General features: G+C 43.9%; 1 protein-coding gene across 2 annotated transcripts in view; it reads left to right on the plus strand.

Moving 5' to 3' along the window:
* Nucleotides 1-3,774: 3,774 nt before the first annotated feature.
* The window catches only part of COL2A1 (collagen type II alpha 1 chain), an 85,199-nt gene continuing 62,708 nt past the window's right edge, over nt 3,775-26,265 (plus strand). Inside the window, exons 1-11 of one of the 2 annotated variants that reach the window (XM_020779402.3) lie at nt 3,775-4,215; nt 8,512-8,721; nt 11,350-11,366; nt 12,011-12,043; nt 12,153-12,185; nt 12,335-12,388; nt 14,751-14,852; nt 17,488-17,565; nt 20,214-20,258; nt 20,380-20,433; nt 24,863-24,916. In XM_020779402.3, coding sequence (XP_020635061.2) covers nt 4,122-4,215; nt 8,512-8,721; nt 11,350-11,366; nt 12,011-12,043; nt 12,153-12,185; nt 12,335-12,388; nt 14,751-14,852; nt 17,488-17,565; nt 20,214-20,258; nt 20,380-20,433; nt 24,863-24,916 — 774 coding nt within the window. In that variant the 5' untranslated portion in view covers nt 3,775-4,121. The remainder of the gene's footprint in view (nt 4,216-8,511; nt 8,722-11,349; nt 11,367-12,010; nt 12,044-12,152; nt 12,186-12,334; nt 12,389-14,750; nt 14,853-17,487; nt 17,566-20,213; nt 20,259-20,379; nt 20,434-24,862; nt 24,917-26,265) is intronic. The other variant, XM_072991162.2, reaches the window with a different exon arrangement.

The following is a 26,265-nucleotide window of genomic DNA, read 5'->3' on the forward strand; positions in this document are numbered from 1 at the left end:
ATGCAGCTTTGAAGGAGTCACTGTCAGAGAAGATCTTTTACGTGTTAAACACTCTGTCCTCATACCCATTAAAATTTGCTTCCCTTGCATCCAGTCTGGATTTGGGCACCAAACTCCATCCAGACACTAGACTGCTTCATTTCATGAGTCATCCATCATTCCTTACAGATGAATTGTCGCCTGTGTTCATCAGCTTCAGAAGTCCTCTTTAATGACTGAGTCTGGAATGCATGATTACAAGAGTGCTTCTGAGCATGCACAGAGTGTGTTTCCCCAGCCTCTAATTTAACACGGCACTACACTGGAGAAAAGGGAGTTTGAGTTCTTGGTCAGATGGCAGATTTCAGTACTAAGTGGGTTGGATTACTGTATGAAGAGCTACTTGCATACGGTGCTATGAGTTATTCCTTGGCTGTTCCTAAGCTAGAAACTGATTATTTTTTTAGGCAGAGAGGAACATTTTGGTCTGTATGAGTGACTGAAGAGCACATGCTGTTGCTGGCACAAAATAAATGCAATGTTTAAAAACTCTGCACTTATTAAAGAGATGCCATTGAAAAAGTGCTACCCAACTGAAGGCAAGCAATCTATTCCATGGCTAGAATGCATCCAGCCAGGGCTGTGCATATTTACACAGAAGTAAAACCCACTGAATTCTGTGTGGGCCCTGTCCTCAAGTTGAGGACTGTAGCATTAGGAAAAAAAATTTTTGGAATCTGCAACAAAATGTTACTGCTCTCCTTCTGGGTTCTAGGGCACCGCACGTTTGATCCAACAGATGCAACTGAACCGGCTTGTAGTTTGGCAAGTTGGTCACTGTGGAATGGGAGCACCGTGTGCATGCTCAGATGTACCCTTTTTATTACTGCTTCTCTGATTTGAATCTGAGGGTTTCTCCAGAAAGCACTGCAACATGGAAAAGCCCCATGCTGTTTTTGCTTTTAACATTCCTGTGCTGAGATGATCGGGAGGAGCAAATTAAAATAACCACCTGTGTTCCCTCCATTTTAATTTAATATTAAATGAAACAATAAAGATTGGAAGGGACGGTTTCAAAGTGAGAAGAAGGATCTAGCTAAGACTATCAGGATTTTCAAAAGATGGGATAGAAAATGAAGTACTGGGTGTATCACAGGAATAGTGCATATGCATAGAAAATAAGCAAGCTGCCTTACACGGACTGCACAAGCTGTGTCTCCATCTCTAATCCAGCATCCTTTGACTGGCTTTCTGGGGTCTCAGGCAGAGAAAGGGCTTCCTCCTCCCCATGTCCTTTTAGCAGGAGATGCCCAGGAGGGCTGGACCCAGCTGGGAGCATCTGCATGCCATGTGTATTCTTTTACTATGGAGGCACCTCCCCACCTTTCTGTGGGGAGTGCTTTTCCAGCACATTTCCCTCCAGTGCATCGCACCACATGTCCTTCCTGGGGAAAAAAATTCCTTCAGACCTACTCTTGAGGAACAAATACAATATATGAAAGGCACTCAACAGAAGGCACAAAGAGCAACCACTGCAAACTCAGAGCATGTCAGCGGCTAAGCCCATCAGCGCCTTTGGTCCAGAGCAGGCCTGGTGTGATTGTTGTAACTATGGGCATGTGAGAGAAAGAGAAGCGCCAGCATGTGGTCTCCCTTCACTTAGAATGTAGAACATACAAATATTCTGAAGCAGGCAAGATGGAAAATATCCATACTTATTGAGCAGGGAAACAAAACCAGACTTCTCTTAATATTTATGATTGATCAGAGAATTCTTGTCAACATTTCTCTAAAATGCCTTCACACACTCTTCAAACTTTACTTCTGAAAAAGACTATGAAGGGTTGCCTGTTACCAAAGAGCTGCCAAAAGGCAAATCTGTAACTCCTTGTTCCATCACTTTTAAAGTGTACCGTACATCGTTACCAAAACAGTAACGAGTTACAGTTAAGGATAGTTATACCCCGTCACTTCCAAGGTGGTACGATAAGAATCTGACTTCTGATGCTGGAGCTACCTCACTCAATGGTCTTCAATAATCCCTCCCTCCCCCCCCCCACCCCCACTTTGCAGTGACAAAGGGATTCCCTTCCGACGGGGTACTGTACGGTTTGTAATTGAAACGCCGGAGAATACACCCGGTCTTTGTAAGATTCCACACAATATGGTTTTGAATCGAAGGACTCTTCCTTCTCCCTCCACGTGGCAGATCCCCACCGACACCTGCCTCGCCTCTTCTCCTGGGCGCCAGGCATCTGCCAGGCGATGATCGCCGCCCGGCCAGTCGATCTGCGCGTGCGCAAAAGCCGGGCACAATAGGCGCTAACAAAGCTCTCTGGATAGAGCGCCGGCGCGCAGTCCGGTTGGTAGAAGATCACTCTTCTGCTGCTGGAACATGGTTTCTATGGCGAGGCGTGTGACAGCTTTAAGGGCCGTCGTTAGTTACAGCAAACGCCTCTAGGGCTGCCGTTCTGAGAAGAAGCCGCACGGAACAGAGCGAGGCTTACTTTTGAGTAAAGGGATCCATAGGATGGGGCTGCGCGTTCCGTTACGCGCAGCCTTTTCCTCATGTGGCTGCTGATCCTGCTCCCTACCCTAGACGTGTAGAGCAGCCTTTGATGGCCCCCAAATTAAGACTGTAGTGCCGGAGAGGGAGAGGAAGGCTACAGGATCGGGAGCGCAAATAGGCCACACGCTCGGATGAGCCTTAGGGAGGAAAGGCTCTCTTGACGGAGCCAGCCGTGGTAAAGGCAGCAAACCCCAAGGCTGGCCTGGAGCGAGTGGCGCCTGCGAGCCAGCCGATCGCGCTCCCTCTGTGGCCCGGAGGTGCCCTCAGGGGAACGGGCAGCCCTTCGCCAACGAAATGCCCAGTTTTGGTGGCGAGAGTTACAGCGTGATCTTTGCAAGCTGCACGTAACACATTTTTGCTTGGGTGCATCTTGGGAACCCTCTTTGTCCCATATATTTTTCCAATATAACCCAAGCAGAAGGGAAAGGTGGGAACTGGGAAGAAGCTGTGCAACACCTATACGGGGGGGGGGGGGGCGCAAACATGGGGAAAGTGTGTGTGTGTGCGCGCGAGAGAGAGGTCAGCCCAGAATTGGATCCCTTGGACCTGCAAAGAAGAACAGAGGGTCTTTCTGAAACGGGGAGAGCGAGTGATTTTGGAAAGGGATCCGAAATGTGGCCACAGAGACCCCACGCCTGCCCTGCCTGTCTAGGGCCCGGGGACAAGGACGCCCACGATCCGAGCGGAGGAAGATGCTTTTCTCCCCCCTGATCAGATTGGGGTGCGATGGGGCGGCGAGAGACGCCCCAGGCTGTGGGTGCACGTGCAGGCTTTTTTCCGGTGGCCCCGCGCCCGTGAAGCCGTGCAGAAGATCCCGGGCTGCTCTGATCAGCACCACCAAAAAGTCGGTGCGAGATAGCGGTCAGGATCGCGGGCGGATTCGACGGGACTCACTCACCACCCCCGAGGGGCTCCAGAGAGCAGGTGGCGGAGGCGCCGGGCGAACACCCACAGCCACGCTCCGCCGCCACTCGCGGTGCCCTTCGAAGGGGAGGGGGGTCCCAGCTCCCGAGACCTGCCGCGTGGCTGCCCGAAACCGCCTCGACGGCTCCCCGGCGCTCCTCGTGTCTCCCTGCGCTCAGCCGTCGAGGTCTGAGAGCGGGAGGGGCTTCGGGGGGTGTCTTTTGGGGAGGGAGGGAGGGAGGGAGGGAGGTGGGGATCGGGGCCCACGAGCCCGCCCCTCTCGCCCGGTCGCCCCCCCCCGCTTCGGGCGACCCCCGGCGACCGCTTTGCGAGAGAAGCCCGGCCCGGAGGGGAGGGGTCGGCGGGCTCAGGTTACAGCTCCGCTGGGGGCCGGGGGAGGACGGAGCCCTGGGCATATACGCGGGCGGCGAGGAGGCCGAGGGGAGCAGAAAGCCGCGGTGCTCCAGCCCAGAGCACACACACACACGCGCCCGCCGGGTTGTTGCGGGCCTCCTTGGTACCTGGGATCCACCTCCTGCTTGTTTCCACCGAAAAAAAGGAGGATCGGCTGCATGAGGGCTCGGTAGCCACTGCCGAGGGGAACTACCACCACCACCATCTCCATCTCTTCCTCATCCACAGACAAGTCCTGCATGTCTAACATTTAGACATGTTCAGCTTTGTGGATTCAAGGACTCTAGTGCTCCTGGCAGCCACGCAAGTCATTTTATTAGCAGTTGTCAAATGTCAGGATGAGGATATACGTAAGTTACACCTTTCGCCTCCTCCTCCTCCTGAAAGAGGGTGCAAAGAAACTCGGCTGGGGGGGACAGGTGGCGGGGATGGGGGAGGAGGAAAAAGGTCAGGAATAAAGATCCTTCTGGTTCTTCTGTGCTTGACAAGTTTGTGGAACTAAACTTTCTGGACAGAGCCGGCCTGCCTTGGGTTTATCTTCCTCCATCTCTCGCAGGATGCTTGCTTTCCCATCCAAGCCTCTGCTGGCTCGTCATCTCGATTAATACGAAGTCCTGATGGGTGTCATGGGTTCGAAGGCTCTTTTCTATTCCCCCCTAAGGCTTGGGTGCGGGAGAAGAGGGGGCTGCGCTGACCCCAACCCTCGCTTCGCACCGATTTCTCTTCCCTTTGGTTTGCCGGGAATGGGGCTGCTGGTGGTGGAAGGGATTAGGGGTCTTAAAGAATTGGCGTGCAACTCTTCTGTGCTTCTACCCAAGATACTTGTGAGATGTGTGTGTGTGTGTTGGGGGGGGAGGATGAACAGGCAAACGAGGAGGACAAAATAATACTTGGGCGGCTTGGGTGGTGGCGGTGAAAGAGTTAACTGAATAATACGGAGGGGATTCAAAGGGGAGCCAGACAAAAGAGAAAAATTCCGGGGCGTACAAGCAAGACTTTAATTTCTGCCCACCCCCCTCTTTTTCTCTCTCTTCTAAACAAAGGAAGATCTTTGTGCACACCAAATCCAGCCTCACACTCTCCTTCCCCCAGTTCATTTAGTGATGTGGAGTAAGGTGCAGATGGAGGTCCCCTGGGAATCTGATATCTGACAGATATATATTTTTTTTGGTCATGGAAGGAGCAGAAAAGAAAATTTCCCCCAACTCAAGAGGCCACCTGAGGGGTGCAACGCATTCCAGAGGCACATCAGTCCGTTTGTTCTACTCTCTCTCTCTCTCTTCCCCCTTGTGTGCACATGCACATGCGCGGGGGCACACACAGGCACATACTTAAACTAGGGGAGGGGAAAGTCCTCCTACCAAACTGAATGGTGGAAGAGATGCAAAATCCTTGTTGTGCAAAAATGCCCACTTCCCCCTGTTGCCAAAATAGGGGTGGGGTGGGAATTTTTTTTTATCCAATTAAGCTTGTCACCAGTAATTGCAAACTTTGACGGGGAAAGGCATTTTTTTTTTAAAAAAGGCAGCCTTCTCCCTTCCCCCTACCTAGAAAGCTTTTGTTGTCTGGCATATTATTCAGTGATGGAAGATGGAAACTTTATTAGGTAGAAAGAACTGGTGTGCGTGTGTGTGTGTTTTTAAATTCCTTTGGGCAGGTTTCCCTATTGCTTGAATTCCATCTCTGCTTCCATATGCTCCAGACTGTAAATCAATTGCAGGGAATAGAGCTTGAAGGGAAAAAAAGGAATGGAATTCCTTTTATTCACATGTAGGAGTCTTTGGAAGCTGAGTTTTCCAAGTTAGAAGCAGAAAGGGCCCTGCTATGTTCAGGTTGGCATAGTGGGGTCTGCCAGAAGGAGGGCTTGTAACACTGCTAGTTGAAAGATCCTGTGCAGTCTTCCTTTCTTCTCCTCAATCTTTTTCTTGCTGGGGGTGGGAATTTTTTTTAAAAAAAAGATGCAAACCAGCATAGAAAATGGTGGGAGGGTTAACAAAGACAAGGGATGGCATCTGAAGTTCCTGAATGGGGCAAGGTGATTGTGCAAAAAGAGAGGCTTGTCTGGAAAGGAACTATGCTTTTTGGAGTTGCTTTGTAGTGTTTATTTATAGTCAACTCTTTTCCTCCACCACCTTTCTCTTTAACCGCTGCACTGTGGTGTCTAAAAACGACATTAAGCTTAGCACTCCCTTTCACACCATTGTCCACAGTGGTTTGTGCTAAAACAGAGTATCTTTTAATTTCCAGAATCTTGTGGCAAAGAAGTAGGGAGTTTGTCACCACATGGCCTTAAAATGTTTCTCTCTTAGTATTTAAAAAAAAGTGCTGTATTCATATTAGCCAGGGGGGAAAAAAGAGAGCAAGTTGACATATATTGGCTTTCTGGTTATTTTAATCCTCATGCATCTTTTTACCTGGGGGAGGAGTCTTGTCTTTAATTTTATTTTTATTTATTAATTTATTTTAAGAACTGTTCTCTCTCAGGTCAGGGAGCACACTGAATTCCCGCTCTGTGAAAGTTTGTTTGCATTTGGCAGCAATGGCTTCCAGATGCTGAAAGGCTGCCCATATTTATTTAAACTAGTCCCTAACAGGGCAATGTGAATCGCGCTCTGTGTGTACTTGAGAAAAGGCCCATTCATGAGTGGATGGGTCCCTTGGGCTCCTGCAGGCTCCCTGGCCCCATGCACAATAGCCCCCCTGTCATCTTGTGACTGCTGTCAAAGCCTTCATGAGGACATTTCAGAAAAAAGGAGGTGGGGGAAAGTATGTGCCAAAGGGGCATGTTTTTAATGGGTTTCTGCTGACCCTTTCTCCACTGAGAATCATTTCCATTTAATGGCCATAATGGGAGATAAACATTGCCAGCTGTCCTGATTAGAGCAACAGAGTCCATCACTTTCTCTGTCCTCTAGTCGCAACGCATCCACTTCTTCACCCACTGCCATAAGCTTCACCAATGATCTGATCTTAGTTTGGTCTGCTAGCTTCTCTTTTTAAAAAAAAAAACACCCCAAACTTTCTTCTTTAATTGGAAAAACAACTTTAGCGCTCTCTTACACAGAACAGAGTCAGCTAAGGGTCATTGCAACTTGTTAGATGTGGGTTTTACTCTGCTGCAGACATTCCATAAATTGGTTCCATTCCAGTACTGGGTTTGGAAGGGTGTTAATTCCAAGTAATTCCCCATTAGTTGTAGTCGGTAGTCAGAGGTGGCAAACGGAATCAAAAGGAGAGATTTCGAATAACACTGTTCTGACTGGCATCTTCAAGAAATAGCTTAGATGGGTTGTGGGCATAGCTAGCACAAGAACGGCTCCCAGTTAAGTCACATGATATGCAAAGATGGGATTAGAGGAGATGCCGGTTCGGCATCTAGGCCTCCATGTGGGCATTCAATACAATGAAGGGATCGCTGAGACAGAGAAGCAGAGTGAATAGATTGTTTGAGGTTCTTGATCCTCCTGTGAGCTTAAACCAAGCCACACAATTCTTCCTTTTGTGGATGCAGATGTATCAGGCATGTGTTAAAGATGAGCTAGCATTAAGACAGAAAAGAAGGCTCTAAAAAACTATGATTTGGATCTAAAGTTGCTAGATGCTCTCTTTGGAAGTGGCATCCCATATATGGGGCCCCATACACAACCCTATATCTGACAAGGTGTGTTTTAATGTAGCAGACTTAGACTCAAAGAACTATTCTACGGGGAGGGCCTTGGGCAAGTGACTTGGACACCCTTGTCCTAACCTTACAGGTAACTGTTCCCTTAGCCAGAGATGAGAAATTGAATAGAAAAGGACTAACAGTTTAACATCTTACATTTATCACAATAAGATCTCATAAACTGTAAACCGTTATTCTTATTTTAGAACTTGAAATTTAAAATTCAGTGTCTATCCTAGCTCATATGTTACAAAGTCTACCATACTCATTTTACCTAATCAAAAAGAGGTTAAACTAGGCCTCATTTTACAAGAAACCATTGCCTTATTGTTTACCTCAGAAGTTCCCAACCTTGGGTCCCCAGGTGTTCTTGACTAAAACTCCCAGAAGCCTTCATCACTAGCTGTGCTGGCCAGGATTTCTGGGAATTGCAGTCCAAGGCCATCTGGGGACCCAAGATTGAGAAGCACTGATTTACCTCATAGGGTTGGTAGGGAAGAGAGATAAAATGAGAAGTATTAAGATTTACCTGTATTGTGCTATAAGGACTGGGTGGAAGGAAACTTAAAGACTCCTGCAATATTCTCTCACCTGCCAAAGCTTTACATGGGTTTGCAAAGAAATGCAGTCAAGTGGCATCATTGCAGTAAGAGCTGAGAGATACAGTATTTCCGGAAAGGAGGGGAAAGAGGAAACAGCTAACAAAAGTTTTTTTAAAAATTATTATTCACTGTTCACCAACATATTCTCACAATTTTGAGAAAGAAGAAGAAGACAACATGTTCTTGAATGAAGCCTGCCTGGTGGTAGTGGCGGGACTCCATGGTGTGGTTATGACAGGATTGCTGTAACCAATGCTGATGATATGACCCTGTTTCTTTCTCTTTCTCTCTCCCTCTCTTCTGATTTTGCTTCCCCCCCCCTTTTTAAAAAAAACCTCCCTTCCCTGCTTCTTCCTCCCCTTTCCTCCCTTCTGGCGCAGAGGAGGCAGGCAGCTGTGTACAGGATGGGCAGAGGTATAGTGATAAAGATGTGTGGAAACCTGAGCCCTGCCGGATTTGTGTCTGTGACACGGGGACGGTCCTGTGCGACGACATACTCTGCGAAGAACTGAGAGACTGTCCCAGCCCTGAGATCCCCTTCGGAGAATGTTGCCCCATCTGTCCAACTGACCAGCCCACCGCCAGTGATCGTAATTTATTTATTTCCCTTCCATATAAATAAATTACTTGCAAGATAAGAGCAAAAGAGGAATGGTTGATATAACATCCATGGATGTACCCTCTGGGGCATCCATGAAAAAAAAGCCTACTTCTAGGAAAGGCTACTTCTTGGGATTAATCATGCCGCTTGCTTTAAGGTGTAGAAAAATATACATTAGTAGCTTAATCTGAACTGCAGATAGGTGAGGGAAGAGGGTTGGGCAGCATGGCTGACAAGTTATTAACTTGCCTCAAACAGCCTTGCCGACACATCCATGAAATATGAGCCAGACCTTTTGGTGTCAGTTGTTGGTGGCACATTGGTGGCCTGAAAGAAGGAAATCATTAAGGAATTATTTTTTTACTTGATGGAATGATGGATAATTCATGCGTCCGATCTCTGGGGAAGGACCGGCTCCCCAGACACAACAATGAAGCTCTGAACCATGTCTTTCTGTTTCTCCCCTTACTATGGCCCACTAGATAATTTTTAAAAAAAGCAACAACACTGAAATGTTTAAATTCTTCACAGAGCTAATTATATCTTACTGTGGTTTCCTTCACTATACACAGTGTTTAACTGTGATTTTTTTCCTGTCAGAAATTATAGGGTGATCTGGATAAGGACAGCCCCTTTACAGCTCCACTGAGACAGAAGAAAGTCTAATTAAATAATTATCAAATGGCAAAACCTCTTCCTTCATGGGAAACTCTAAGTACAGGCTGTCCTATTCCGGACAATTGGGCAGCTATAAAAGTCCACAGAAATCAATGGGGCATGCCCACACTTAACTGTGACCAAAGTTAAGTCTGGTGTTCGCAACCCAGAGAAAGTTTAGTGATTATAGCAATGATGCTAATGCTAAATTTGTGTTTATACTGAGTTTTAAAGTTTACAAAGTTGCCTTGTGTACATTATTTCAGCAATAGTGTACCAAAGTCTGATTGAAAACAATGGAATATAATCTCCTAAATCCTGTTAAGGTCAATGTGATTTAGGTATTTATTATTCCCCCCCCCCAATTACTCACAACTCTACATGGTCAGATGTAGAACACTCCTGATTGTAGTATGCATTTGCTTTAGCATCTTTTTCTTAATGTGTTGATCAAAGATGTTGAAAATTTTTTACAAGGGGAGAGAAATCTGTATCCCTCCACATATTGCTGACCAGTAATCAGGAAGGATGGGAGTTGAAATCCAGCAGTGCCTTGAAGGCTACATGTTTCTCCTTTCTGGTGTAGGAGTTAGTGATATGGGCAAAGGAGGTGGTAGAACCAAAGGGCTAGCCTCCATTTTGATGAACTCTTTCATGGAAGATGATGGCAGAAAATGTGTTTTGCTCCTCCTACTTTTTAAGTTGTTCTGGCCTGGAGCCATACTGCGCTTCTTAAAAAAATAGATCTCAGAGCCAAGAGGTCAATATTCAGATCTGAGAGAAAATAACAAGTCAGGGCCTGGCTTTCATACCTGAGACATTGGGAATAACTAATAATGTTTCCCTGCCTCAAGGTGCGCTGGGACTGGTGCGGGGGTGGAGGGTATGCTTTGCAAAGGGGTTTAAAAATTCAGGCCAAACTTCTTTCAGGCACCAAAAAGTGCGTCTTTTTTTAAAAAAAAAATAATGGTCATAAGTGTAGCCTAGGAGTTATGTTGCAATTCGGTGAAGTGGCCTTTTTTAACCCTTTCACCTCTTCTGGCTGCTTGCCTTTGAGGTTCTTCTGACTGAAAAAAAAACAAAAAGGCAAGGTTGCCATTATGAGTGAAGGGTTGAGTTGCACAAAAGTTAATAGTGTCTCTTGTGTGCATATTTGTGTGCTGTCAAGCTGAATGCGGCTTTTAACCTCTGCATTTTGTGTTGTGCGTGCCTTATAAAGCAGCAACCTATTTCACCTGTAGCAGTGGCTCCATGCGCAATGAGAATGCTTTAGAGATTGGTCCAGCCGTGTATGGGTATCAACACGACCCACTGATTTGAGATTCCTGTGAGGGGAGCTCTTACGAAAGTCGGTTTAGGTTTTGCACTCAATCTGGGATTTGCAGTCTCATCCTGAGCATGGTTGTTTGGAAGCAAGTCCCACTGAGTTCCTCAGGACTTGGTCTCGAGTATATGTCCATAGGCTTGCAGGACATGGCCACGTGTACTTGTACACAGGATCATGAATAGCCACTGCTGCTTTGATAAACAGAGCTGTAATCCCTGTGGCGTGAAATAGCATTAAACTGAAAAGACCTACTGCAGAATGGCTTTGAATTTAGCAATGAATGGCTTGGAATCCTATTATTTTCGCTGTGCTTTCCTGCTTGTCACTTTGCATGGGGCTTCCCACTCCCCTTTGCAGGTAAAATTCCTAGGCATATCATTTCCTTGGGGTGTCAGCATCTCCGACACAGCGGTGACACTTAGCAGATGAACTTAGAAAAGCAATACCTCCCCACCCCCATCATTACCATCTAGACATTTCCCTCCCTTTGTCTTCCTGCCTCCTTGTCTTATTTGTGTGCTTCTAGTATGTACAGATAAAAGTATTTGTTCGTATATTAAAATGCTCGTCTAATTTATTGAGATTCTAATGTTTTCTTTCTCCCCCTTCCCCTATCTTTCTTGCTCTTAACAGGGCAACCTGGCCCCAAGGTGAGACAACTGAGTGCTATTAATTACAACAATTCTATTATTGTCTAGTAAAGCTGTTGGCTTTGTTGAAATGCTTCAGCTCTTGTGCCTTTAACAATAGTTTAATTCACATATTTGTTTATTTATTTATATCTATTTTGTTTTCTCTTCTGCCTTCTGCTTTTGCCTTTAAGAGATGGGATATGTGCAAATGTTTAGCACTGCACCCCAAAAAAGCTTCATTTACCTCCCCCCCCAATGGAGCTACTAGGACAGATAGTCATTGTACATTTTTGCAGAATCTAGCAGTCTCTTGGGCATGAAATGTTAAGACATTCTTACCTTGTGAAAAAGCTGAGACATTTGCTTAACTTCAGGCCAGTGAATACTTCCATTGACTTCAATAAAAACTGATTCATTCTTCAGGGTATGGTTAGGCATTTCTGTTTCACTAGATGGGAGGCCAAATGCTTTCCTTCCCTTTCAAGTCCATAGGCCCCAAAAGGCCTGCCCACAATAGTACAGTACAGCTATTTATGCAGAGCCTGGTTGTAAACAGAGGTTAACGTTGTGCTAAGGTGTTTGTATGCAATGCCAAGATTTGGTGTTTTCCTTTTTTTAAAAAAGTTTTTAATTTGTACTTACACTTTGCTTTTTTTTTTAAGGGACAAAAAGGAGAACCTGGTGATATTAAAGACGTAAGTCTCAAGTTTGCTGTGTTCTCCATCTCCCGTAACCCTTGAAAGCTGGCAGTACAACGTGCCTTTCTGACTTTTTGTGTGCTTTTCTTCTTTCTTTCATGTCCAGGTTGTAGGACCGAGAGGACCTCCCGGACCACAGGTAGGATGTTGCCCCCCCCCCCCGTGACATTGGTTAAAGAATATGGAGAAGAAAGCCGCCTCCTCAACAAAACAAAATGAAAACAAAACAAAACAAAAAAAACCCCTTTATTAACATTTTAGTGAGTTGTCTGTCATTACTTTCTGCAGGGACCTTCAGGTGAACAAGGACCCAGGGGAGAACGTGGAGATAAAGGAGAAAAGGTAAGACCAGATTTTCTTCTTCAGTCTTTGCATTCCTAAGCAAACATACCCGAGAGTAAAGCATATCAAATGCAGTGGGATTTTACCTCTGAGGAAACCTGCATAAAGTGGTGCTGTGTGAGAGGGCTAAATGTATCAGATTGACTATCAGATTAGTTAACCACAAGACAGGTAGTTGAGCTGACTTACAGGTGTGGAGATGTCATGTTAAAATATTACCTTTGTCACAAAGATTTTGGAAAGTAATTCAAATAGTTATGCAGGGTATGCAGAGAGGGCCTACTAACCTTGACTTGGTACCTTTTGTACCTATCTGTGTAGGGACCTAAGAGATCAATATGTTTTGGATTGTGATCTAGTGCAATCGATAGTGCTGGATAAGGAATTAGTGAAAACTCAACTTCATATCTCTTCTCATGCCCCTGAGGGAACTGTTGATTCACCCTTGACAGTAGCTGCTTCTCAGCCTAATTTCCATTTGAATGGGTAAAATGTGGGGGAAGAGGAAGAGCACTCACTGAGCAGCTCGATGTAAGAAGGATGGAACAAAAATGGCATTAAGGAAATATTACTCAGTCAAAGGTGTTAAGAAAGGAATACAAACCAATGGCATTGTACCATAGTCTACAGGAATTGAAATGAAAACCTGGAGCAGCAGAATATTCTGTGTGTGAAAAGAAAAATTCCTAGCAAGATTTGTGGATTAAAACATACCGCCCAGAATCCATTTGCTCCACCTCCATAGTCCTGGGCAATCTTCAGCTTGCCGTCATACCAGTGGCGATCACTCCAATGTAAAGAGCAGGGCTTACACTTTTACGAGATGGCTGGTATACCTACAGAATAACATGCTGAACTTGCACAAATTCTGAAAGTGTCAAATAGATCCCACAGGGTTCTGGGCACTATTGTTTACAGTCTTGTAAACAAATCCACAAAAAGTTCCATAGCCATAAAACTGGGTTACTGGACCATTTGTTAACACACACGTTCATAGAAGCTATTTGTGGAACACTGCAGGCCTTTAAAAAACTTACTTCCCAGTTTATAAAAGGTTCTCTCACTGGTTGCTTGGAAAAAAATGCTTGCTCACCATAGGTGCCTAGGTGAGGGGATATTTACAGATGTGGCATACTTAATAGCGCAGGGAAGGCCTTACAGTTAGTCAACTCCAGTAATCGGCTCTGGGTGCTTGATGTCTGATGCGCATAAAGAAGTTTCCCCTTTATAGCGACGTGCACGTTTATTTCTGTAGCAAGGAAGTTCTTTATTTACATTTTTGCACACATAGCAGTGTTTCATCCATCACAGTGTTTCATCCATTGGCTACAACAGCATGAGGAAGAATTCCCTGAGCACATCACATTTCTGGATCAGAGACCTTTTTTACTGCACAACATGCAACTGTAGGCTGCATGAATAGAATTATTGTTTTAAAGTCCAAAGATGTAATAGTTCAACTCTATTATGCACTATTCAGACTTTATCTGGAGTACTGTGTCTAGCCACTAGCCCTGAATGTTGTACTTCAAGAAGGATGTGAGTAGTCAAAATTGAACAGGTTCAGAGGAGGGCAGCAGAGACAGTGAAGTGCAGAAATTAAATCCTGTGAGGAAATCGTGAAGGAATCGGCTAATATCAGAGGCTTAACAATATTCTTCAGATGCCTGACAGGCTGTTGTCATAAAGAGGGCACAAATGAGTTATTTGGTGCTCCAGAGAGTAGAACTAAATACATTTGGCTCAGGTTAAATGTAGGCAGAATACGGCTGAACATTAGAAGGAACATCTTAACATTAAAATCACGGTGGCAATAAAGCCAGTTACTGAGTTGGGAGCCAGATATGCTTAAGAGAAGAATCTGTATACTGTACTACTGAGCCTGCAAGCCTACAAAATGTCTTAAGTCATTGATCCCACTTGGCGTCCCTCCTCAAAATCCTAAATGATTCTGACTGAGCTGCCACGGCAACAGTACAAGATGGGAGTTATTACATCAGTGTGGCATAATGGCTTATTATGACCTTGTTGCTGTTTAGTTGATACATCTTTCAGTATTTTGGGTGTGTGGCTATAATAGTTTTTAGGATTGGTCATTACAGCTTGATTGAATTAGTGGGGCAGAATTAATGGTAGACTAATGAAGGCTACATCCCTACATACATTTTCTTGACTTCTTCTTAAGTAAATGTGCATGGATTGGGGCTATAACATGCAGTTAATAATTATTGACATAGGGTTAGCTGGAACAGCATACTTAAAATGGCATTATCTGTGATATAAGAGTGTGAATGTGACTGCTGACAATTTGACTTCTTCAGGAATGTTTCCTTCCTATTTTAATTCCTGTTCTTATTGATAGGGTGCTCCTGGGCCACGTGGCCGAGATGGTGAACCTGGTACTCCTGGCAATCCTGGGCCTCCCGGACCCCCAGGTCCTCCTGGTCCCCCTGGCCTTGGTGGAGTGAGTATCCTCAACTTGATTCCATTGCCACCCCCGGTTGCTGCATACCAAGAAGTGTGGTTACAGAAGGGGATGAAAAGAGCCCTTTCACTCTGCTGCCTATCAAGAATTCCTTGAGTTCTAACTGGGGAAAATCCTTGATTCATTTCAGCAGCCTAAATAGTGTTTGCTCCCTCCTTCCCCTCCCCTTTTATTGGTAGCTGCAAAGTAGTTGTATAATCTTGTTTTAGAGAAGCCTTCCCACTCCCACCCCTTTAAAGGGCATGACAGCGTGACGGCAAGTAAAAGGGGACAAAGTTCTTCAGAAGATAGGTATCATGATTTTTCCCCATCCAGCCAGCAATGCACAGCTGCTGAAGAGCCGGTGGTAGGCTTGGTTTACAGTGTGATGCAACAGGCCAGACCACTGCCTCCGCATAAACAAAACATGTCTATCTACCCCAGAATCCTTTGTAAAACAGAGGGGCTCCATGGCAAACCTATAGTAGTTCCCCTGCAGGCCAACTAATGAGTTTTCTCAAGGTAGAAAGTCTCCGCATTATAGAAAAATGGAGGATCCAAGTGGGCGTAGAATTGGCTTAAGGACTGGACACAGAATTAGGTGCTCAAAAACTGCAATTGATTTCAGAGCCTTCTCTTCCTTTCTCTTGTACCTGTACCGCATTTTGAGCCACATCTTCATGGGTCATTTTCACATCTTCATGGGTCATTTTAAATTTGTGCCTAGTTAATGGCACCCAGCCAGTCTAGGTAACTTTAGCTCCGGAAAGTTTGGGGGTTGGTGGACTTCGTTTGTATTAAGAGTTGCCTCGGCCCATTGTGTGCATCTGTTAGGAAAATAGGTGTAGAAATTCATATTCAGCTATCCAAATAATGCATGCCATCCCACACCCAACAGTTATCAGTCAGTCTTATTCTGCCTTTTAACCCTGGGGCAGGTTTTGGAGCAAACGGGTGAATAGTGAATCTGAGCAGCAATGGACACTGCATTGCTGGATTTCTTTAAGAAAACATTTTTAGAGTTACTGACATGCTTTTGTTTCTGTCCTTAGTCAATTTGGAAGTCACACGGTATCAAAGAAATGCATATTGAACCTTAAGTGCCATAGAATAGGTGCCAGTCTTTTGCTATGCGGTTACAGTGACTAATAGAATTTTTCAGCAAAATAGCTGTGTCAGTTCATTTCAGCAGGTGTAGAGAATTAAAAAAAATAAAAAATAATAAAGGCTTGTGGTACCTTAAGGCTAACAGCTAAAATAAAATTAACCCTAAAATATATTAATCTTAAAGATGTTGTAAGCATTTGTTTTGGATTTATTATACATACTAGCAATTCGGATGGGTTTTACTCCAAGAGTATTCTCATAAAGCCACATTTCCTTATTCCAGATTAATTTAGTTTAGCTACAGATTCTTAGCTTTTATTTACGGTCAATGACAAACAGTAGATTTGTGATTGTTTTAATGCGAACACACCTTGAAAAGAGTGGGAAACACCCTCTCTTGTCATTTTAAACATATAATTTTTTATGTTTACAAAGAGATAATAAAAATGCCTACAAAATATTAGCCAGTCTTGAGATTGTACTTTTGGACACCGACTTGGGTACTGAGGTACATTTAAAGATTGCTGCATATATATAGAATTAGGGGAGAAAACTGTTGGAACCATCCTACTGAGCTTTAAATGTTGGGTGGTGGTGTCGAAGCTGATTTCTGAGGGTCTTGATCACACTCCCTTAAAATGTCCTTCATTGCCTGAGATTTACTGGGTACAATGAATAAGTGCTTGTTGTTCAAAGCAGCTTGAGCAAATCTGGTGAAACCATTGCATAGGTTTCTATAATTATAGATCTTATCTTCTGTTACAACAGAGGATGAGGCTGTGGCTCAAGTCCTGCTCATATAGTTTTGTGCAACAGAATCTGATGGTGTCATTAACTTGCACCACTAATATTTATTTTAATTAATGTAATGCTTCCTGTCATTCCGTTTTGGGTTCTGAGGCTTACTAGGGCTCTTTTTTGTCCCGAGGAAGTCTTTGGGAGCCTTGAGACCATAGAGTGGCAGAAGTCTTTAATCACCAAAAATTGTGGCTGGATTGCTGCCACCAGGATCAGGATCACCACGAGTCAAGTGGTGGCAATTTTTGACCATTAAAGGCTGTCCCAAAGCTTCCAAAGGATTCCCCAGGGTGAAAGAAGCCCTAGGGTGTCAGAAAACATGAGCATAGGATGCATTTCCTTAGTTTTAAACAGATTTAGTGGTGCTCGCTGATGGTGTCATCTGCTACCTGTCACCCACTACCACTGCCTCTAGGTGAACAGGATTTTGGCCAGTCTAATAGGGTGATCCCTATAGATTGCAACTTAGAGAAAGCTTTTACTGAGTCCATGATTTATTTCCACAGATACTGTCCAGTAAGGTTTTCCCATGGATAGAAAACATGTGAAAAAGAGAAGCCATTTGCCCTAATTTCTTTCTTAGGGACACGGGTACAGCTGCCCATCAGATATTAGAGGAGAGAGTTTTGAAAAAGCCTTCTCGTGTTCCTTATTGTACAAATGTTTTTCACGTTCCACATCTCACTGAAACTGGGCATGCTTTTTTTTTTTTGCACGTTCTCTTTTGCAGAACTTTGCTGCTCAAATGGCTGGAGGATTTGACGAGAAAGCAGGTGGTGCTCAGATGGGCGTGATGCAAGGACCTATGGTAAGGCCCGGGAGTGCCTCAAAGTCCCGAGAGAAGTCTCTATTGATGTATACTAATGCCGCTGTTGGGGAATGGCTTCTCACATATTATCCTTGGAATCATACAATGATGTTGAGAAGACACTTGAAGGAGATCCTCACTGGACTGTCCTTCCCAAGGTTAACTTAAGACAGTGTTTGCGATGGGCTCTTAAGGGCCTGAGACTAGACATTCAGTGTTACTGGACCTTAGGCTGGAAAAGGTTGGGTATGCAAACCAAGAATGATGTTATGCTGTGTCTGACCTTGCTGTGTGTAAACTGGAAAATAGTGGTGTTAGTGGAAAGGGAGGCCCTTTGGGGTTTTTTCAGCCTTGACAGAATGCTTCATTTTAAAGCCTGTAGAAGACAACCCATCATAGGGAGAGGGAATGATTATTAAATCTGCTAAGAACTGTGAGGTAAATAAACCCTGAGGAACCTTTCATGACAAATGCTTTATTTTGGGCTGAAAAATGTTCAACAGAATGACACAGTTCGCAAAAACACAGCAAAACTAACAGAACCGGGATGACTTCTGTCAGGGACAAGAAGCTTTGTTTGGGCTGGGGGCCAAATTCTATCCCCAGTACCTCCCCACAAGAGTAATGCCTAGCCCAGAAGTGGGCAAAAAGGCCCCAACCCTTAAAAAAAAGCTAGACCATTTCTGTTCTTGATTCTGTGGTAGGCAGGTCTTGAGGTCAGGAACACGTGCTGAAACAGTGACTCCTGGGTGCCTCCATGAGCAAAATTAACCTCAACTTTCCCCCATTAAATATATATATCTGAGGTCCCTCGAAAGTGCTCCCCATATAGCTCACTGGGTGCATCATGGCCACTCCTGTGCCGTAGACATTTCTGAGCATTCTCATGGTTCAGGAGTCCAACTAGACAAGACACAAAGCTCCCATTCAGTGCTCACATTTTCCTTTCAGCAAGGGAATTCCCTTCGTTCTGCATGCTTAAGCAGCCAGACTTGTAAATTAAACCGGTGTATGCCTCTGATGAGGCATCCAAAAACAAAGCAACTTAATTTGCAGGATTCAGAGTGAGGAAAACTTGTGCTAGGACTAACAGGTGGCTTTTTCCCATCTAAAAGAGCTCCACTTCCAAAAATGAGGCAAGTACCTTATCTAGTCTGACCTTTGGCCATTTTGAAAATTGGACCTCATGACCTGAGCTGTAGTCCTTACCAGACATGGGGATGAATAAAAAACAAATTGTGATATTTGTTAAAAAAATCTTCATCCCTTTGTATTCGTGAGTTCCAGAGACCCTGATGAATAAGAAGGGATGAAGATCTCTCCATTTTATTCGTCCCCCATACGAAGAGAAAGAAGGCTAGCCTTCTCTCTCTTCCTGTGGCCTTTCCATTCTGCCTATGTTTCCGCCGATCAGCAGCCAGCCAGCTCCACAGCCTATCCCCCACCCCCTTCCCTTCCCTCCCTCAGCCTCTGCCACCATCTGCCACTGCCCAGTGCTGCCATCACCCATTGCCGCTTGCTGTGGTGGCCTCCTCAGCCATGGCCTGCCATAAGGGACACTGGCTGCCCTTTGCAAAGATAGTGGGTTTTAGGGCAGGAAACTACAGCCGCCATCTTTTCAAAGAGCAGTCTGGATTTGGGGTGGAGATCATGTGGCCTTCCAAATGTACTGGAGCTCTCATTAACCCCAACAGTCAAAGCCAGTGGTGAAGGGTTATGGGAAATGTATTTATTTATTATTTATTTTATTTATATTCCGCCTATCTAGTCAACTCAGGTCTACTCTAGGCGGCTAGAGTCCCTCGCCCCTCAAAATATTGGGATACCCACATATTCTCCACCAGTGCAATATCAGTGGTTCTTTTCCTGAAGTAAAGCTAAAGTGACATCCAAGTTACATGAACACAGCTAAGTTCTAGCAAAATATGATTCATGAAAAATAAATTTATTTCCAATTTATTTCCAATTACTTTTTTTGTTACCCTGTGCCTTTTTTCTTTTCTTTCTTTTCTTTTCTTTTAAAATTAATATAATTCTTTTCCTTTAAAATTTGTTGCTGTGAGATTGCTCAAGCTGTTTAAGCAGGCTGGTTTAATGAAAAAGCTATGCTTTTTTTAAAAAATGGCTTTGGGCTTTTTACAACCCTTGCCAGAACTTCCTAATCCATGTGCCAAAATAGATGATTATAGACAGAGAAGTAATAGAGAGATTTGTTTAAGGGACTGGGTCGCTGTTGCCCTTGGATCAAGGACTAGAGTGTGCAAAGACAGACAGCAGCTACTGTTCTTCAAGATCCCGCAAGACCTCCAGCAGGAAATTTCTGCTCTCCAGCATTTCTTGGCAAGCTGTAAATGAAATTCAGGCTTAGTAAACATGGATGGTTTCCAAAAGAAAGCAAGTGTGTGTATGTGTTTTTTTTTTCCTTCTCCTTCTTGTGCCTCGGAGTGACTGCTATAAATAAAAATAGTCCTGGATGGTGCACAGAGAGAAAAGGAGAATTAAAGGCTTCACGTCCAGCAGAAGCTATGGAATTAGCCTTTCTCTGGTGCTTTGTTTTCATGCAACTGAGGCTAAGTGTCTCTCTTGCATTAGAATTGGACCACGTCTCGTAGTGATACTATTTTTTTTTTTACATTTTTCCCATATAGGGACCTATGGGACCACGAGGCCCTCCTGGACCACCAGGCTCTCCCGTAAGTATAAAGATCTTTCACCCTGCATGTGTGATTCATTGTGTTTGATAAGGAATATAAAGGGGGAGGCTTGTCTTTTTCCAAGGCAACCGTTGAAGATGTTTCTGTAATTTTCTTTCAGGGCCCTCAAGGTTTTCAAGGCAGTCCTGGCGAACCTGGGGAACCTGGCACCGCTGTGAGTATTTAAGAAGCATTATAACCTTTGCCAGATGTTGGGTGCACCAACCCATTTATGTCGCAGATGACTCGCACACGTCGTCATTTGTCTTGTTTCTCAGAATTCTTCCAGATCTCCTCTTGGCAAGAGCCAATCTCCAGCCAGGGGCAGGACCCTCAGAGGCATCCCTCTGATGTTGTAAAGTTGGGTTCTTAAAGGGAAAGCATGGTATTGAACAAGTTTGGAGAGATTCCTTTATGCAACAAGAGAAGTCCTGCTGAATTAATTGTAATGTAAGGAAGTTTAAAGGTTAGGAGGAGTTCAGTTCCCCCACTATGTCTTAGATGAGAAAGGCCAGCCTCTATAGCCTTGGGCAGGCTACACAGAACCACAGTGCCCCTGGAAGACAAGAATGGCAAACCCCTTCTGAGTACTCTCTGTTCCTAGAAAACCCTGGAAAAGGGCTGCTGTAAGTCGGAATTGGCTTGATGGCATGCAATTGTTAGTAGGTTAGACCTTTGCAAGGAGTAATTGATGACTAGTTATGAGTATGAATGTTAGGAGAACAGCTAATGGGATGAGGAGGCTTAGCTTCTCTCATCTCCAAAGGGTAGCAGTGATCCAGATTAGGATTATGATGTGAAAAAGAGATTAGGACTTCATCTGTCCTTTTAACATTTCTGTGAAAGAAAAGCACAAATGTCTTTTTCCACATTATTGAGAGGAAACATTGTATGTGCTGGACACTGGTAGAAGAACCGGATGCGATCAGAGATAGGAGGGATCATTTTATTCATTTATTTAGGTCCAGGGGTCACACACATATCCCAGGACCTTTTGGAAGGCCACGAGCTATTAGCTTTTAAAAAAACAGTGTGTAGAGTTTGCCTTTGTGTTTTGAGGGGGTGACATGAGTCCAAATACTGCAAAGACAGAATTTAATATGGACCTGCCATCTTCAATGGGAGCCCTATTGAGCATCAGGTGTAGTGCTACCTGGTCCAAGTGTTTCCAAGCATAAAATGTTTAAAGTTACATTTTATTCTAAGTAATACTAAGAGCAGCCTTTCAGTCTGGAATCTGGCAACTTTAAATGTCCCAAGAGTGGGATTAAAAACAGAGGTAATCAAACATACATTCAAGGCACTGTAGGTTTTCTTTTTGAATGAAGGCACCTTACAAATTACATGGATGTGCCGTGCCTGGGCGAGCACTATGTGAGTTACGTGTTTGCTAAGTAACCTGATATGTGCCATGAGGTCAGTTAGTAGCTTTTGGCAAGTCACTGCCCTAACCTCAGACTATTTTACTTTAGGATTATAGAAATAATCCTAAAATGTCAATAGTGCAATGTAAAAGTTAAATATTATTACAAAGCCTTATTGGATTTATTCACTCTTTTGAGTCCTCCGTTGCTTTTCAACTCCTCCTGGACTCCTGTCAGCTTACTTCAGATCTCCCCCACCTTTTAGTGACCCTGAGGCCTTGTTTCACAGACTATCCCTTACTCGTTTCACTGCACTTGCTTCAGCCCACAGCCACCATAGTGATTATAACAGAGGTGGGAATTGTGTGGACCTTATTTTAGACTGCAGCTCCTCTCCTCTCCTTGCATTAGCCATGTTGGCTAGGGCTGATGGGAGCAGCCATCTAAAAAAGATCTGGAACAACCTTGGGTGACCCAGGTGCTCTTGGTCTGCAGTTCCCAGAAGCCTTCACCACCAGCTTTGCTGGCTAGGATTTCTGGGAATTGCTGTTCAAGAACACCTGGGTGACTGAAGGTGAAGAACCACTGATCTAGAGAGTCTTATGTTTCCTATTCCTGATTTAAATTACTGTCATTATTTCTGCAATTTTCATCTAGATGTATAAATTAGCTTATACAAGTATTATGCAAATCTGCACTCTCTTTTGGCCCCCTTTTGACAATGTATAAGTGGCCACCCTATGTGGTAACAGCCACAAATGTAGAAGACAAGGAGTGGATGATACCTTTAATAGACCAATTTTTAAAAAAATCACAGATATAAACTAGCTTTTGACCCTGCACAGGTCTTCATCAGGCCTGCACCACAGAATTAAAATGAAAGTTACAAAAACCATGGTCAGATGTGAAGTCCAGGCCCCTCTGTTAAAAATAAGTTTCAAAATGGGGGCTGCAGAGTCAGGCCACAGGTGTGGATTTCAGATTCCACTTTTGGTGGCGTGGATTAGAATGTCTCTCCCAATCTTGTTAGACAACGGATTGCTAGTCACTCAGTATCCTTGCCCTCTTACAGCTCTATATAAAAAACATATGGAATTACCAACTGTAATCAGTGTTGGATTAATTACAAGCTACCTTGGAAGGTCTGTTTAGAATTTACATATTGAATTCATTCATTTATACTGTAATTCATACCCCTTTTTTCTTTGCATTATTGTTTATACTTAAATTTGTTTACAGGTTTATTTTGTTTCAGGAAAAGTAAATATTTTTTTCCTGCGGCACAACCCATAATCCAGTTTGTAATATAGACTGCTTAAAGCAGTCAATGAAGTAAGATACATTTAGATTGCAGTCCTATACCTAAGATGACTGGTACCTAAGACCACAGATTCTCTCTGCCCAGTCCTCTTCCAAATAATCTGTGGTATAATTAAAATGTAACTGTATAAACAGTATAGTGTACCAATGTTGGATGGGACTGTAATACTCACTCAGTTTGCTGGGATGCCTTCATAATCCTGCATTGGTCCAACATAGTAATGCTAAAAATCACTTTTTTAAGGCTATAGCTCCCAGTGTTCCATAACTCTAAGAGTCCCATAGAATTTTCCCCACCCAGACCCACTTGTGCCCTTTGCTCATTTACTGAGATAGATTTTTGCAGTCTTCACTTCTACCAAACACATGCATTGCGGGAATGCAAAGTGGTGGTGGTAAATGGCAACACAAAGCCATTTTAACCCCTTAATTACGAGTACAAGATTATGAACAGAGAACCTAGTTAGCATCGAAAAGGAAATATCAACTCCGCCATTAACACCACAACTTCAATGCCTATCTTAATGCTGCTGCTCGTTTGAAGCTGACCCTAAGAACATAGCAAGAACTGTGCCATTTAGATCAAAGCCCTGTTTGACTTAGGAATGTTTTTTCCTAGGGAGCTTCTGGGGAAAAAAACTCACTAATAGGGTGTAAGTGCCACCTCAACCTCCTGCTCACGGTTCCTGCCAACTGCTACTAAAGGCAGTACATACAGTAGTGGTCATTATGAGTAATAGACATGGATAGCCTTATTCTGCACCACTTTGTCTTTTTCTAAAGCCATGAAATTTGGTGGCTGCTGTGATAATGAATTTCATCATCTCACTGGGAACTGTGTGAAGAGCTATGTTTTTGTAAAAAAATCTGAAGCCATTTGGCTTCATTAGATAGCCCTGTGCCCTAGAGAGAAAGAAAGGGAAAGAGAGAACAAGATGCAGGGTTTCTTTCAACTTACTGTATACTGCCCGCGTCTTATAAGATTCGGACGGGGCAAAGACAGATCGGCAAGGGAACCAGATCTAAGCGTCCTGGCTCCAGCATAGCTCCGCCAGGCCCAGAAAAAAAGCCAAATAAAGCCATTCTAAAAATAAAAATAAATTTTAAAAAATCAAACAGTAAATGGCCAGACAAGGTGCATCTGGTTTGTTTTGGGAGGAGGGGAGAGAAAGGGACAGTTCCTTAAGGCATTTTGGGGCAAAAACAAATAGGTGGGGGTGTTTTGGACTTGTGGTTACCTTGGAACTGGTAAAAATGCTGTGGTAGCTGCATGTAGCCCACATGCTACAGTTTATCAATTCATGCTATGTAGCCATACAACGACATTTCAGCAGCCAGCAGTCCTAGAAATCTGATAATCAATACCTCCAGTAGACGCAGGGTCAGATTGTATGTTAAGCAAGATGTTGTATTTCCTTCTTTTATGGTGTTATCCTTCAAGACATGCAAACTTTTGAGAGCAGCACGGCTGAGAGGTCAGACGTAAAAACATCAAAATAAAGCTGGCAGTGGGCCAGAAAAATCAGTCTGGTTTGTCAAATGTGGACTGAGGCAAGCTCATGTTAGAATAAACAGATAGCTTTTTCCTTTTACGTCAGCTTTGCTTCTAATGATATATAAACTGTGTTGCTTGGCTCAGTCCACCTTTCCAACTAAGGTTGTGTATACGTCCACAAACGAGGCCACAAGAAACTCCAGAGTGACCAGCAATTTGGGAAATACACAATTGAGAAAAGAGCTCGAATCCAGTGTACATTAGTCTCAACCTTCAAGTCACTAGGCCAGGCCCGTTTCATTATGGTTCACACACACACTAGCAAATTGTAAGATTATCAGCAGGTAGGTGCTAGAAGCCAGTAAGCATAAGAGATCATTTTTTTCACACTTCTCATATGTTTTTCCCCCCTCTTTTCTATCTAGGGTCCAATGGGTCCTCGTGGGCCGGCTGGGCCACCTGGGAAACCTGGCGATGATGTGAGTATTCTCTCTTCAAGCTGTAACATCACAATATTTAGCTCTGGATACACAGATGAAGGAGGACTGGGCCCCAATTCATATTAAATTGAGATATTGGGTTGTTTGAAGGCTTTAAATTACAGGGGTTTTAAACTCAATTTACCTGGGGGCCACTAGAGGCAGAGGCTGGGTGAGGCTGGGCCGCATCAGGTTTTCCGCCAAGCGGAGCAAGAGCCCGAGGAAGCTGCCCAGGAGTTTCCTTATCCGACAGACAGGCGGGCTGGCTGGCAGGCTGCAGTTCTGGATGGAGGGTGCAAGAGGTGCTGTCTTGGGAGAGAGCCAGCGAGCGAGGCAAGGCTTTTTTTTTTTACTCTTGACAGCAGAGGATGTGTGGGTGCTGTGGGGGGGCAGGCAAGGTGAGGGCCACAAACTATCATCTGGGGGGCCGCAAATGGCCCCCGGGCCGCATGTTTGAGATCCCTGCTTTAAAACATGTAAGGCAGAATCTTATTCCTTCCTTTCAAGCTTCTGCTCAAGAAAAAAAATATGGGGGATTCTTAAACAACCCAGCAAGGACTGAGCAAACGTAAGACACAGAATATTGATTAATGGTTGAGAGGGAAAATGTGCATGTGGACATAGGTAAGGGGAATTAAAATAGTAATTGAAAAGTATGTCAGGCACTGGATCTGTTATGCAGTCCAGTGATGTTGTATTTGTCCAGTCTTACATATTCAAGGTCCTGTTACAATGGTATGCACCTTTCCTGTAAAACTAAGCGGCCTGGATTTCTGAAAAGACAAGTGTAGGATCAAACTTGGTAAATGTGCTCTGTGAGAAAGCCTTGTGTCAGAAGTGTTTTAATGGTGTCATTGTGAGGTGCAAATGAGGGAATCCCAAATGACCAATTAGATGATTTTAATTTATTATAACTTGAAGAAATAAAAGTGGTTCTCAAGGATTTGCGAGGACTAAACTGTGTGTTATATGTACCGTGTCTGCTTTAAAAAAAAAATTAAAATAAACTAATTACAACTGAGAGATGAATGCCATTATGCCAAGAGCATGGCTGTCTTTTTATTCTCTCACTATTTACATTGTAACCAAAAAACTTGGTACCAATAAGAGCTTTTTACCTGAAAGTCTCAAACCAGTTGAAACATAGCTGTAAATACTGTAGAAGAGTAAGTCCTCACAATAAACTTACCTATGGTGATGGTATCTACTTGTCTTGGTTATTTCATTATATACTGTATATAAAAAATGGCTACACAGTAAGTATAACATGTAGTTTTCCCTGATATGTAAAGAGGCCTTGATTATATTTGGTGGCTTTGGTGGTTTCAGTGTTCTTAAAATAGATATAT

The sequence above is a fragment of the Pogona vitticeps genome, chromosome 2, assembly GCF_051106095.1.
Source record: "Pogona vitticeps strain Pit_001003342236 chromosome 2, PviZW2.1, whole genome shotgun sequence".
NCBI classification, from domain to species: domain Eukaryota; kingdom Metazoa; phylum Chordata; class Lepidosauria; order Squamata; family Agamidae; genus Pogona; species Pogona vitticeps.